The 13,053-nt window shown below is 36.4% G+C and overlaps 3 protein-coding genes across 6 annotated transcripts; 1 reads left to right on the forward strand and 2 right to left on the reverse strand.

The window, feature by feature from the left end:
• Positions 1-1,773: 1,773 nt before the first annotated feature.
• Positions 1,774-4,718, reverse strand: LOC127617112 (cytochrome b-c1 complex subunit 8-like). The gene is made up of 3 exons (XM_052089008.1): positions 4,588-4,718; positions 2,077-2,243; positions 1,774-1,948 (listed from the first exon to the last, which is right to left on the reverse strand). Exons 2-3 carry the CDS (start codon positions 2,228-2,230, stop codon positions 1,854-1,856), a joined length of 249 nt encoding a protein of 82 aa, XP_051944968.1. The 5' UTR covers positions 2,231-2,243; positions 4,588-4,718; the 3' UTR covers positions 1,774-1,853.
• LOC127617111 (mitochondrial import inner membrane translocase subunit Tim8 A) lies at positions 4,694-7,221 on the forward strand. The gene is made up of 3 exons (XM_052089007.1): positions 4,694-4,929; positions 6,771-7,018; positions 7,103-7,221. Exons 1-2 carry the CDS (start codon positions 4,819-4,821, stop codon positions 6,933-6,935), a joined length of 276 nt encoding a protein of 91 aa, XP_051944967.1. The 5' UTR covers positions 4,694-4,818; the 3' UTR covers positions 6,936-7,018; positions 7,103-7,221.
• Positions 7,222-8,995: 1,774 nt separating this feature from the next.
• On the reverse strand, positions 8,996-12,300 carry LOC127617110 (magnesium transporter NIPA2-like). Of its 4 annotated transcripts, none has more exons than XM_052089004.1 (7): positions 12,246-12,293; positions 11,948-12,038; positions 11,644-11,785; positions 11,474-11,530; positions 10,539-10,629; positions 9,760-9,920; positions 8,996-9,655 (listed from the first exon to the last, which is right to left on the reverse strand). In XM_052089004.1, the coding sequence occupies exons 3-7, from the start codon at positions 11,783-11,785 to the stop codon at positions 9,003-9,005; spliced, it is 1,104 nt and encodes a 367-aa protein (XP_051944964.1). In that variant the 5' UTR covers positions 11,948-12,038; positions 12,246-12,293; the 3' UTR covers positions 8,996-9,002. The 4 variants fall into 4 exon arrangements, with proteins under 4 accessions (XP_051944964.1, XP_051944966.1, XP_051944962.1 ...); XM_052089006.1 differs by having other exon boundaries at positions 11,948-12,033; positions 12,246-12,281; XM_052089002.1 differs by lacking the exon at positions 11,948-12,038 and having other exon boundaries at positions 12,246-12,300.
• Positions 12,301-13,053: the final 753 nt, after the last annotated feature.

The following is a 13,053-nucleotide window of genomic DNA, read 5'->3' on the forward strand; positions in this document are numbered from 1 at the left end:
CCATCAACTGCAAGATGCTATCCTATCAATATGGGCCAACATTTCTAAAGAATGCTTTCAGCACCTTGTTGAATCAATGCCACGTAGAATTAAGGCAGTTCTGAAGGCGAAAGGGGGTCAAACACAGTATTAGTATAGTGTTCCTAATAATCCTTTAGGTGAGTGTACAAATAAAATTGACTTGACTTCTGCAGAACACAAATAATTTTTTTTAAGAATATTTCAGCTCTGTGTAGGTCCATGGTGACTAGAAATTTGAAGCTCTAGAAACCACATAAAGGCAACATAAAACTACAGTGGTTAAATTGATGTCTTCAGAAGCAATATGATAGGTCAATATATCACGTGTAAGAACCAACAGAGCTTAGATATTCTTCTAAATATCTTCATTTGTGATCCGCAGAAAAAAGAAATTCTTACTTGGGATGGCATGAGGGTAAATAGATGATGAGAGAATTTCCATTTTTGGGTGAACTAATCCAGAAGGACTGTGAAACAGCAAAGAAAACTCAAAGCATTGAATGTATTGGATTTAAAATATAATGTAGAATGTCTGTCTTGTGTTAGACATAATGTACAGTCTATAGGGTTCTTTTTTAGAGAATGTTTCCCCTCCTGTTAACTATGTTATTAACAGCCTTGTCATTTGATTGTTTTTTTCTTACCTTATATGAAAAAAAAATAAAAAGGAAACATTCTCCAACGTTTACTTCAAAATGCTGCTGGCTTCATGTGACATGTGAAGGGTTCCCACTAAAATCCCATTGGTCTTTGGGAGAGATGAGAAAATTAAATATAATTAAATATAAGAACACAGTACGTCATACCATAAAGGGTGTTATTATTGTGGTGTGTTATTGTCGTTAAAGATCTTGGCTGGCCACGAGACACCACCACTGTGCCCTTGAGACATGCACTTAATTTAACCCTTAGTCGCTCCAAAATAATTTTTGATAAAACTTTCGATAATATGTCTGCTAAATTTAAGTCATTGTTTTTATTATTGTTTGATAGCTAATTTTAAATAAAATCTGACAGTGCTCAAACAATAAAAAAAGTAATGTACTAACAGTAAGAACATCACATATTCCTGTGTTAAGTCTGCCAGGCAAAAAGAGAGGAATTGAAGTGTAAACTGACACACAACGTCTATATAAACACAATCTTAATGTAACCCCCCTATAGAATTATTACATTTATTGAATTATGTTTAAAAAAAATTGGTTACACTGAGATACATGGCTACCATATAGGACAAATCTTGAGTAATGCATCAAAACAGTTAGTTTATCATACATTAAACTTGCTGCAACAATTTTTTCATGTAAAAGTATGCAAAAAATGTTCCTACTCTCTTAAAGATATTAATGAAATGTGTCCTGACATATCTCACTAGTCTTTGTGACAGCTGTAGACTTTGAAAACAAAAGTGTGTCTGTGGACATTGATGCTTTTCACTGGACAATCATTTTGCTATTCTCATAGTGTTATATTTTAGGCCGATCATTGAGGCTACGATTCATGTTTGTCAGTTTAGGGTGCTATTGTGCCACTGTTGAATTTGACAGACACAGAAACAAACAGTGCTGCTTTTTTGCTGTGTTTTGGTCTCACAACTACCTTTGGAGGGTGGGGTTTTGGAATAATAGGGCATGGCTAATTTAAGGGCTCAGTCACGTTAAAGCTTCAGAACGCTAAAATCACTTACAGCACCTTTAAACAAGGTTTATAAAGCCACCAAGTTATTAACATTGGCAACAAATAAGAAATTGATTTTCCATAAATATTTTCTTTATTGAGGAGTTGTACAGAAAGAAGTTGTTACACAAGGACACATCTTCAACTGAGTGATTTTACTGGTCATTCTCGAAGTCTGTGAGGTTCTTTCTTTTGCCCTGTTCATGAACATGATTGCCCCATGTGTAGGTCAGGTACATCAGGATCATGGCTGTAGGTAGAGATACAGGTTAACAGGGAGAGATATTTAGTCATATAAAATATTCTCCTAAATCTAGATCCAGGATATTATAGAAAAAATGGCTGTGAATTCTTTAATTTTGGTCAAACAGTACTTACGTGGTGCAACCTTGAATATAGATGCTTTGAATCGTCTCCACACATTAGGGATTCCCTTGGAAAAGTAGTTTGGGAATGCCCTCTGCTCAAAGGGTGAAATACTGTAGGTAATCACATGCCTTATTTTGGCCAAATCTCCAAAGTGACGACCCATTGTGTCAAGAAAGCTGATCAAAGAAGATCAAATAAATGCATAAGTTTTACGCTTCGCTTCAGTTACTTAAAAATAATGCCACAACAACATATAGTCTGCAAACAACAATAACATTTAAATGTGAACAATTACCGCTGCTTTCCCTATTGTTGTGGATGACAAGAGATTTGAATGTAGATTTGAATGTTTGATTTGAGCATGAACAAGCATCGTTAGCATAGGCAGTAACACATTTAATACTAGTTAAAGTTCACCCAAAAATTTAAATTCAACATTTACTCACCCTCATGCCATCCCAGATGTGCATGACTTCACTTTCTTCTGCAGAACACAGATGAAGATTTTTAGAAGAATATCTCAGCTCTGTAGGTCCATACAATGCAAGTGAAATGTGACCAAAGCTATGAAGCTCCAAAAAAGCACATAAAGGCAGTATAAAAGTAAACCATACAAATTGTATGCTCGATTGCACTTCTAAGGCTGTGTGCACCAAAGCGTTTTTTTAGCCAGCAGAAAATGCCAGGCACTCTTCTGAAAGCGATTTTTCAGCTGAGACGCTTTGGTTGTTATGATACGTAATGCCCGTGGAAGTAATGTGTTTCAAGTACCTAATTTCACAGATATTTTGAATTATCAACAAGTACTGAATGTAAAAATGTGTATTTGCTCTGGAGGAAGGGAAGTCTGAAGCATGCAATGTTCCTATTAATGATCATATTAATATTATGGTAGTCCGGGAATGTCATCTGGTACAGACATGAATACTCAAGAGACCAGCAAACTGACAGTGATGAGCGAGTTGAACATTTTTCAACTCTTGGCGACCAGATAAAAAGCGCTCAGCGTGGAATAGACGCTCAGCGCCTTATCACGTTGCTGGCTTTTTGAAATATGAGGCACTTCCATTGCAAACAATTGAAAAAATACACTGGTCTACAAGCGCTTAATGTATGTGCAGAATTCTAGATGAAACTAGGAAGTGTAATCGAGCTTGAAATCATGATCACCAACGAGACTGTAGATGTCAAGGTTTATAGTGAAATATAAATTTACATTTTGGTCCGTTCTCACCCCAAACCTATTGGATTGCTTTAGAAGAACTGGATCAAACCACTGGAGTTGTATAGATTACTTTTATGCTGCCGTTATGCATTTCAAGCTTCAAAGTTCTGTCAACCATTCACTTGCATTGTATGGACCTACAGAGCTGAAATATTCTTCTAACAATCTTAATTCCTGTTCTGCAGAAGAAAGAAAGTCATACACATATAGGATGGCATGAGGGTGAGTAAATGATTAGAGAATTTCAGTTTTTGGTTTTACTATTCCTTAAACTGACAAATATATTCTTCAGTGATTCAAAGTTGCATTACAAATGCAATCCACACAAGCTGTCCAGCCACTAGAGACTATACAAAAAGTAAATCTAATGAAGAAGAAAAAAAAAGGGGACATTCTTAAAAAAAAAAAAAAGTTGGTATAAGTTGTTTTGAATGATCATTTGTCATTATCTCTTTACAAATTATATAGTAGACTATTAGTATTTAAATACTTTTGTCCACCAAATCAAAGTCCGGTGGTTTAAACAGCCATTTATTGTCATGTGACATCAAACAAACAAAACAGTAGATCCCTTTAGAGCCTCGTGACTGTGTGTAAATAAATACAAAAAATATTTTATTAAAAGTATGTTTTGTTCAGGTAAAATGGCATGACATTAAGAAGATAATTAAATCTGTCAAAAAAAAAAAAAAAATACTAGTTTAAATTAATGATCGACTTGTGTACACTAATATGTATTCAAGGAGCAAGAAAAGTATTTGAATACCTTTCAAATAATTATACCACTTAAAATGTTTAAATCATTAACGACGTGAAGTTTTAACGAACCACATCCCAAAGGTATCAGATGAAAAGTTGGTTAACCAGGAGCAACTAAATGCATAAATATTATTCTGAGAATCATGAGCTGATCAAATCAACAGGACACTGAACAGCGAAACGTGTTCGACACCTGGCAAACAGCACAGCAATTCAGCTGCTGACATACCAATGAATAAGATTATTTGCAAAACATGTTAGACCGAAACGTCTACATTACTTACACCCAATAGAGTCAGTATGAGGCATGGACTACATGTTTTCAGCCACCGTTAAGCGCGTTGTGTGGCTAGGCTAGCTGGTTCAGTAAGACCTTGCTTGACATTCATTGGTATCACACTGTGTGCGTTCATAATTGACGTTGCGTCTTTCCCTAAACATACATTCAAGTGCTACATTGAGGCATATGCAATTGTGTGATCTCATGAAAGTAAAAACGCGAGGCGTTGTAAAAAAGGAATTTTCAGTTCACCCACCTCACTGCTCCACAAGACCCTTGTCCTGCTGCTATGGCTTCTGCGACTTCTGCGTGTAACTGTTCGTCAGATCCGTTTCCTCTAGAGTTCTAGCGTTCTCATTGGCGCTTCGCGCTACTGTTTCCTGGCCGTCTAAACACGTGAAGGTCAACACAGCGCTGGCACACACTGGACATCGGTCAGATATCACCATTAAGTGATTTTGGGTAGTGTTTGATCTTCATCTCCCTAATGGATAGTAAAGGAGTCACGGCAGACCCTCAAATGCAGCAGTTCATCGAGATCGAGTCTCAAAAGCAGAGGTTCCAACAGCTGGTTCATCAAATGACTGAAGTGTGCTGGGTAAGTGTGTTGCTGTGGGACTAGCCTGGAGAAGGCACCTACTTCAAGTCTGACACTGCATTGTATATAAAGTATCTCATGTCTAATCTGGTTATGTGATCACAATCTTCTGATCTGTTAGTTACTGCAGGATGAGTAGATCTGTCATTATGTAGTTCATAATCAGTCAGAAATAAAATGCTACAGTAAGGGACAAAATTTCCCCTCAAGATTTGATTTTTAGGGACATATTTGAAATTTATGAGGGCAGTTTTCATTCTAACCATACTTAAATGAAATCAGTTCATTCATGCACAGAGTTTCTTAACTCTTACCCTTAAAATTGTATTAACATATCAAATGTTACAATTCAAAACAGAAGTATTCATTACAGACCCTTTTTTTGCCCCCACATTTTAAATTATGGGACATTTGTGGCATGTTGGCATGCCTCCTTGATTGCTGACCCTGTTCATAATGAACATTGAAATCAAGTGCTCTTTTTAAAATTTTAAAACTAGATAGGTAAATTTTGTCAAGACAAACTTTGATGTTGGCTTCACAAGCCTTGTCTGAAAGTTTGAATAGATAGATAGATAGTCAAACAAACCTTAAGAAAGATAGATAGACAAATATATTTTGTAATGTAATTTAAATTAGAATTTTTAAGTTTGAATAGTTTTAGCCAATTTGAACTTTCCGTCAATGTAATGGTTCATTCACATAATGTCAGAATTCCTGTAAATACAAGATGGCAACTCGTAAATTCTACTCTGACCTCGTTAGTTATTTGTTTCTATGGCAACACTTATAATGCCAAAATTGCTTTTTTTGTTGATAACAGCAACAGGTTTATCACTTCATTAATTCACATCTATATGTTCTTGCAAAATGTTTAAGAACAAAAAATGCTCCAGGCATCAAAAGCATTATAAAATGGCATATCAAACATAAATATGTTCTTTACCTTCAATTGTTGAGGCCGCTGCCATTTTGGTTCTTTTTACATGATGTCACGCCCGTCAATTTGGAGCTTTCATATAATTCAGAATTTATCACTTGCAATTACGAGTTCTACGAAGACGTGGTCACTTTTTACAAGTTAGAATCTTGTAATTACGGTAATCCCGAAATGACATGAATGCACCATCAATCTATAGGATTTTTTTTTATTTTTGATCATCCGCTCTTTAAAAAACAGAATTTGATCAGTTAGGAAAATGTACAGTAGCTAGTAACATTAGTAAGAACATTATGTGCCAAGTCAAAATCCGTTTTAAGGCAAGTCAGTCCACTCGGCCACCATTTTAGGATCACTCCCAGTCAGCTATTTTCTATGGATGCAAGTGGCCTAAAAAGTACAGCTCCTAGCTACTTCAGTGGGAAAAGATTGAAATCTCCAAATATTACAATAAAAGAACATATTTCAAATTAACAGTAAAATCTAACAACAATTGTACCATATGCTTCTTTAGCTCAGATCATGAAAAAACACAGTATTTGTCAGGCTGGTCCAGCTACTGCCTTTCTTGAGTTGACTGACAGGCGATATCTGTATCTAAAAGGTGATTGGCAATTTTATCCCCCATATTGGGCATTCCAATTTCACCCATTCATTTTTAATAAAAGTGCTCTCTCGGGCAAAATAGTTTCTGGCCAAGTTTGGTGGATGTAGCTTGAAAGCTCTAGGAGTTACAATTGACAATTTTGGTCTTAATGTATGGTTTTTGGAAAAACCCTAAACGGAATCTGTAGAAATGTAGTATGTTGGCTTGACATTATTATGCATGGTTTCTTAACCACATGCAGCAAGGATATCAGTTCTTTCTTTTGACTCCTTATCTGTTAATGTTTCTTTTCAGGAGAAGTGCATGGATAAACCTGGCCCAAAGCTTGACTCCAGGACAGAGGTTTGTTTTGTAAACTGCGTGGAACGATTCATCGACACAAGCCAGTTCATCCTCAACAGGTTAGAGCAAACCCAGAAGACTAGAACATCCTTCTCAGAGACCATGACAGACTACTAGAGCCGTAGTCAGTGTCTGGATGACAAGGCCACATCAGTCAGCCATTAATTCAGGCTGTGGCATGTCAGCATATAAACTTTGAGGTAACCGCTATCAACAAGACAAGGTGAACAAGATTCAATGAAGTTGTCAAAGTGCCTAATTGTTCTCATTATATTGTTTTGAAGGCCATACTTTCTATATTTAAAGGATGCAAAAACAGTCTACAGCCAGTCTCTACTCAGTACCATCAGTATAGACCTTTGCCAGTGATAAGACTTTTGGATGAAATCTAGCACACGTCCTGGAACATGCTTTGAGTGGAACATGTCCTTTGAGTGGTCCCTATGTATAGATCTAATTGTGTGGAATTATGGAGGAGGCACTCCTTTCTCCTCTTCAAACTACCAGTACTGGTCCATATATGCAAAGCATTGTCTTACTGGGAATGCTTCACAGTCTGTGGTATACATTGTCTGTTGAAATGTGCACTTAAAATAAAAGGTGAAATAGCCCCTTACAGTTATTTATATGATGCCTAAATATGTCATTGGAGTCGTTGGAAAACTTTTAAGTTCTTTAAAGTCAAAAAAGATTTGTCAGAGAAAAGGTAAAAAGTTTCAGTTGGCTATTTATTAAAATGCCTTTTTCCCCATGCACTTCAGATATGTAATAGAACACAATGCACCGTATCAGAATATCAGTTGTTGCTAAAGAAAAGGATTTCAAGTATATAAAATGTGTTCTAAAGGCCTTACTCTATCAGTGTAAAAGTAATGGAATTTCTAAGCATTGTCAAGCCCATAAATGATTGTGTATTAAACAAAATCACACTTTATAATGTACACATTAGGCAATCTCATGTTAACTATAAAAGTAATACATTTAAAAAGACGCTTAAGTACAGCAATCTATTATATACTGTGCTGCTACTGCATAGTTTTTTGTATGTAAAAACTAATAAAAGTGACTGGACACACCCTCTTTACCATGAAACATATCAACAGTGTGAAATGGTAACAAACTGGCACAATGAAAATGGCTACGTATATTATTCATGAAAAAGTGTCAGAAGTACATTGAACATGAAAACACAACAAAGCAGAAAAGAAAATGAAAGAAATCTCACAGTAACCATGGTTCTTTAAAGGGATAGTTAACCCAAACATTTTTAATTTTCTCATTATTTACTCACCCTCATGATATCCCAGGTGTGTATGACTTTCTTCTTTCTTCACCAGAACATATTTGAAGATAAATAGAGAACTATCTCAATAGGTCCTTAAAATGCAAGTGAATGGAGGTTTCTCTTTTTTGATGCTCCAAAAACACAGACAGGCAACTTCATCGATAGGACTCCAGGATACGATCACTTTGGTGTAAAAAAGATCAATATTTAAGTACTTCTTAACTATAATCCAACGCTTCCAGTAAACTTCACGAGAGGGGGGAGATCACGCGGTTTCTCGTGTGACGTATTCGTGTTGCCGTGATACACATGTAATCTCACGTTCTCCTCTCGGTTGAGACATCCAGGATAAGCAAACAAATGCACCATTGTGAGGAAAGAAACAGATAAGTACAAATCTAAACCAAAATCAATTAAGCTTCTGTACAGTGTTCCTCTAACTCACTTGTAAACAGCGCTGCTCTTCCATGTGTGTCTCACGTGCCAATGCGATTACGTCACGCGCGCATACCACAGCTGACTGGAAGCGATGATTTAGAGTTAAAAAAGAACTTACATATTGATATTTTTTGTACCAAAAGTGATCATGTTGCTTTAGAAACATTAATTTAACAGCTGGTGTCGTATGGATGCCGTTTATGCTGACTGTCTGTAATTTCAGGAGCTTCAAAAGTCGAATCAATATCCACTTGCATTTTAAGGAAGTTATAATTCTAATCTTCTTCAAATGTGTTCTGCTGAAGAAAGAAAGTCATACACACCTGGGATATCATGAGGCTGAGTAAATGGTGAGAGAATTTACATTTTTGGGTGAACTATCCCTTTAAGTATGCTTGTAAAGTTGCATTTAGCAAACAAGTATTCAGTAGTCTTCATTAAGCAAGTTTGGTGAAATTATGCTAGGTAATAAATGTGCCATTGCTCTTTCTGTCTGAACTCTCAGGAAGAAAGTCATTTGTACTTTTTTCCTTAGTCAGATTGCTTTCGTCCTCCGTATTTCTCTCATCGGTTGGCAGAGCAATGTACGGTTGGCTCCGAGTCCTTCCTTGAGGTCTAAGATGCAGATAAAGAGGGAGAGAGTCCAAGCTAAACTTGATGTCCTTGAAAGCATGGAGAAGAAAGATGCCAATGATGATGGTTAGAAAGCCACTAACAGTCCCAGCAGCCCCATCAGTAGACATGCGGAGCCACTCTTTAAACAAGATGGCTGAACATGCCATGACGGATGTTGTAAAGAAGACATAATAAATAGGTGTAACTAAAGAGGTGTTGAAGATGTCAAGAGCCTTATTAAGGTAGCTTATTTGAATACTGATACAGATGATTAGACATATGAGCAGGGACCAGAACAGTGGCTCTTTCAGAACTGCTGTTCCATGGAACAGCTCTTTGATGCCAATGCCAAGGCCCTTCACACAGGACACAGATAGTGAACCAATCACAGAGCAGATGAGGATGTACACCAGCACATTCTTCTGACCATAACGAGGTGCGACAAGGAAGATCAGGGCCAAACTGATCACGACAATGCAGACAGCAAAAACGATAAATCCTGGGATATGCGTAAGAGAGAGAAAAATTTAAACATAAGGTGTTGAACTGTGCCTTCTCTCTTGTAAATTAGACAGAAAAGGTTTGAAATGGTAGAAAAAAAACCTGGGTCTTTGAGTTTCTCTGCCATTGCACTCAATGATGCAACCTCTTCCTCTTGTGGAGCGTGGATCACCATTACCGTGGAACCGAAGATGCACAGCAAGCAGCCAATTTTCCCATGGATATTTAGACGCTCACTCAGGAAATATGAGGAAAGCACAGCACTGAGGAAGAAAGACAAAAAAAGTGTATTCAGTCAGAGCATATTATCTTGGGCAAAGCATTAAAACAATAGTTAATCCAAAAAGGCAAATTCTCTCATCATTTACTCACCCTTATGCCATCCCAGATGTGTATGAATTTCTTTCTTCTGCAGAACACAAACAAAGATTTTTAGAAGAATATCTCAGCTCTGTTGGTCCATTCAATACAAGTGAATGGTGACCACAATTTTGAAGCCAGTGTATCCATATGACTCTAGTGGTTAAATCCATGTCTTCAGAAGCAATATAATGGGTACCCACACCCATCATATCAATTCAGAAGATATGAATAAAACAACAGGAGTTTTATAGATCACATTTATGCTAGCTTTTTGTAATTTATGTAGATTCAAAGTTCTAGTCACCATTCACTTGCATTGATTGGACCTACCGACATTCTTCTAAAAATATTATTTTGTATTCTGCAGAAGTCAGTCATACACTTCTGGGATGGCATGAGGGTGAGTAAATGATGAGATCATTTTCATTTTTGGTTGAACTATTCCTTTAAAGTCTAATTGTTACCAGAGTGACTAGATCATTCAAACTTTAAAAAACATGTACATTTAGTCAATTTACCTGACCAAAACACTCAATGCTCCCAAAGGTGTTACCAATGTAGCAGGTGCGAATGCATATGCTGCAAAATTTGCTGCCTCGCCTATTCCCACTAAAAAAATACAAGACAACAGGCTGTGGTTATAGTGTCCAAAATCTTTCGTTATTGAGATCCGATAATCCACATACATTGAAATTTACAATTAATAGTCAAGCCACTTTTATTTGTATAGCACAACACTTTTTTTTTTTTTTACAGAAAATGATGTTACAGAAAATAATGCGTGTAGAGTGGTGGCAGTGTAGTGGTCTAAACCACATAACTGTAATCTGGTAATCATAAGGTTGTCAGTTCGATTCCCCACAACCACCACCATTGTGTCCTTGAGCAAGGCACTTAACTCCAGGTTGCTCTGGGGGGATTGTCCCTGTAATAAGTGCACTGTAAGTCGCTTTGGATAAAAGCATCTGCCAAAATGCATAAATGTAAAATGTAAATGCTGTGATGTCTTAAAAGTCCTCATTGTGCGCTTTAAATGAATAACACGGCTGAAAATCATGCCTTAAATATTGTCTTTAGGCCCCCAGTGAGCAAGTCAAAGGCGACTGTGGCAAGGAACACAGTCTTGATGTGTTTCTTGAAACTTCAAATTATGTTACTTAATTTACAGAGAAGTATAACCTCGGGGGAAACCAGGCTCAGCTGGGGGAGCCAGTTTCCTCTTGCTATATCACATGAATATAATAACAATATTACTTACAGTATCTATGTGTAGTTCAAGTCAAGTAAATTGAGTAGATTATGTTGGGCAATGTTTAAAATTGAATGATTGTATATGAACTGTAAGATTTATGATTAGGGTCTTACACTGAATTACTTCATGAGTAAGTTATACAATATTAGCATTTGGAGGATATGTTTTATTAAATAAATACATATAATCAGTATGTCATACTTGATATAAGCCCTGCCCACCACAACCATTCTTTCAGGTAGGCATATCCACCTTGACCTGAATGATGGAGAGAACAGACTTGATTAGACCAGCACAAGAGAAAGGAAAAGTGAACTTATGTAATTATGTGAATGGCAAATAAGCCAACGCAGGTCAAATAAAGTACCCACCTGCTCTAGTAGAGCCTGTTTTTGCGAGTCGTAAAAGGCCTTTCTTTTTCAGTATAAAACTGCAGCCGATGAAGATAGTGGAGCTCACAGCAAGTGCCAAACCAATGTAGAAGTCAGAGCGGTAAGCAACATCAGAATCCATCTGAATACAGATATAACACAACTAGTATATTACACTAAAGTTAAAGCGGTGGCAGAGTGTGAAAAAACCTAGTGCGCGGACCCACAAATGCTGCCTACAAAGGCAACTCACTAGGTTTTGAGCCACAGCCACAAAACAGAAGAATCAAATCATGTGACTCACTCCTGCTTGTCACATCGCTAGTTCTTCAAAAGTTCTTCCTTCATTTAAACACGAACACGATATTTGATCGTAGACTATCTGTCAATCTGCACTAAACAAATATGAATACAGAAATACATGATTACAGCATTTTCAAAAGGGAAAACGTAAAGCGACTTTTTGAAATTGGTTGGCGCATTCTAAGATTTATTGTACGCTACCTAAGATTCTTTACGTTATATTGCTAATTTATTATATAATTCGTGTCAATAGACTTAACACATGATAGTCAGTTGGAACTGGATTTAAATGGACAAACCTTGTATTCGCATCGTCCATCGGTGGCGTTAGTCTTGTGTGAATAAACTTCCTGGTGAAATGAAAGTAACCCGGGTTGCCAGATACTCTCTGTTTAGTAACTGACTGTCAAACCTGGTCAGTGCACTGTGAAAATGAATAGGCCTATCCATTTTAAATTAATAAGAAACCCTTCTTTTTTACGTTATAGCTTTTATGAAATTACAGCTTCTTACTTAGTTTCCTATCTATAGCATTGTTTCCCAACACTGTGTGCCGTGGAAAATGATCAAATTCCACAAAATAAATAAATGTATGAAAAAAATAATAATAATAATTTCATGGAACTCCTCACCTTTCAGAGAAATTCGCCATTTTGAAACCATAAACGGTCACTTTTGTGATAGTGAAGAGCAATGATTAATGTGCAGGAGTGGATTATGACTACCAGGGGCATTTGGCTCAACTACATTTGGCCATGAAAACGTGTGAAATGGGAAAAAAGATAATGTTTAAAATCAATTAAATAATAATACTAAAGCAATATCTGTTATGTTCTGTTGTGCTCATTTGGCAAAAATATCTCCAGTGTTGTTCCAGATTGTGCTGAGGATTTTGTAGAAGTTTTTATAAAATTTTAATAGAATGTTAAGTTGAAAAATGTAATTAAAATAATTATATTTTCATAACTAAAGTTTTAATATATTCATTTGGTTAGACACCACTTCAATGATTACATCGAATTAAACTGTTGATTATGGAATAAAAACAAAAAACAAAACCTCCAATAACCTCAATTTTAATGACGCCTCATGTGTTTTTTTTTTTTT

The sequence above is a fragment of the Xyrauchen texanus genome, chromosome 23, assembly GCF_025860055.1.
Source record: "Xyrauchen texanus isolate HMW12.3.18 chromosome 23, RBS_HiC_50CHRs, whole genome shotgun sequence".
Taxonomy (NCBI): Eukaryota; Metazoa; Chordata; class Actinopteri; order Cypriniformes; family Catostomidae; genus Xyrauchen; species Xyrauchen texanus.

Bases quoted from the DNA above. Each gene is read 5' to 3' on its own strand.
- LOC127617110 (XM_052089002.1), bottom strand. From the start codon at position 11,785: ATGGATTCTGATGTTGCTTACCGCTCTGACTTCTACATTGGTTTGGCA. The intron at 10,630-11,473 runs GTATGACATACT...GTATTTTTTTAG, and splicing joins GTGGGCAGGGCTTATATCAA to TGGGAATAGGCGAGGCAGCA. The intron at 9,656-9,759 runs GTTTTTTTTCTA...CGCATATCCCAG, and splicing joins AGAGAAACTCAAAGACCCAG to GATTTATCGTTTTTGCTGTC.
- LOC127617112 (XM_052089008.1), bottom strand. From the start codon at position 2,230: ATGGGTCGTCACTTTGGAGATTTGGCCAAAATAAGGCATGTGATTACC. The intron at 1,949-2,076 runs GTAAGTACTGTT...CTCTACCTACAG, and splicing joins TATATTCAAGGTTGCACCAC to CCATGATCCTGATGTACCTG.
- LOC127617111 (XM_052089007.1), top strand. From the start codon at position 4,819: ATGGATAGTAAAGGAGTCACGGCAGACCCTCAAATGCAGCAGTTCATC. The intron at 4,930-6,770 runs GTAAGTGTGTTG...GTTTCTTTTCAG, and splicing joins AAATGACTGAAGTGTGCTGG to GAGAAGTGCATGGATAAACC.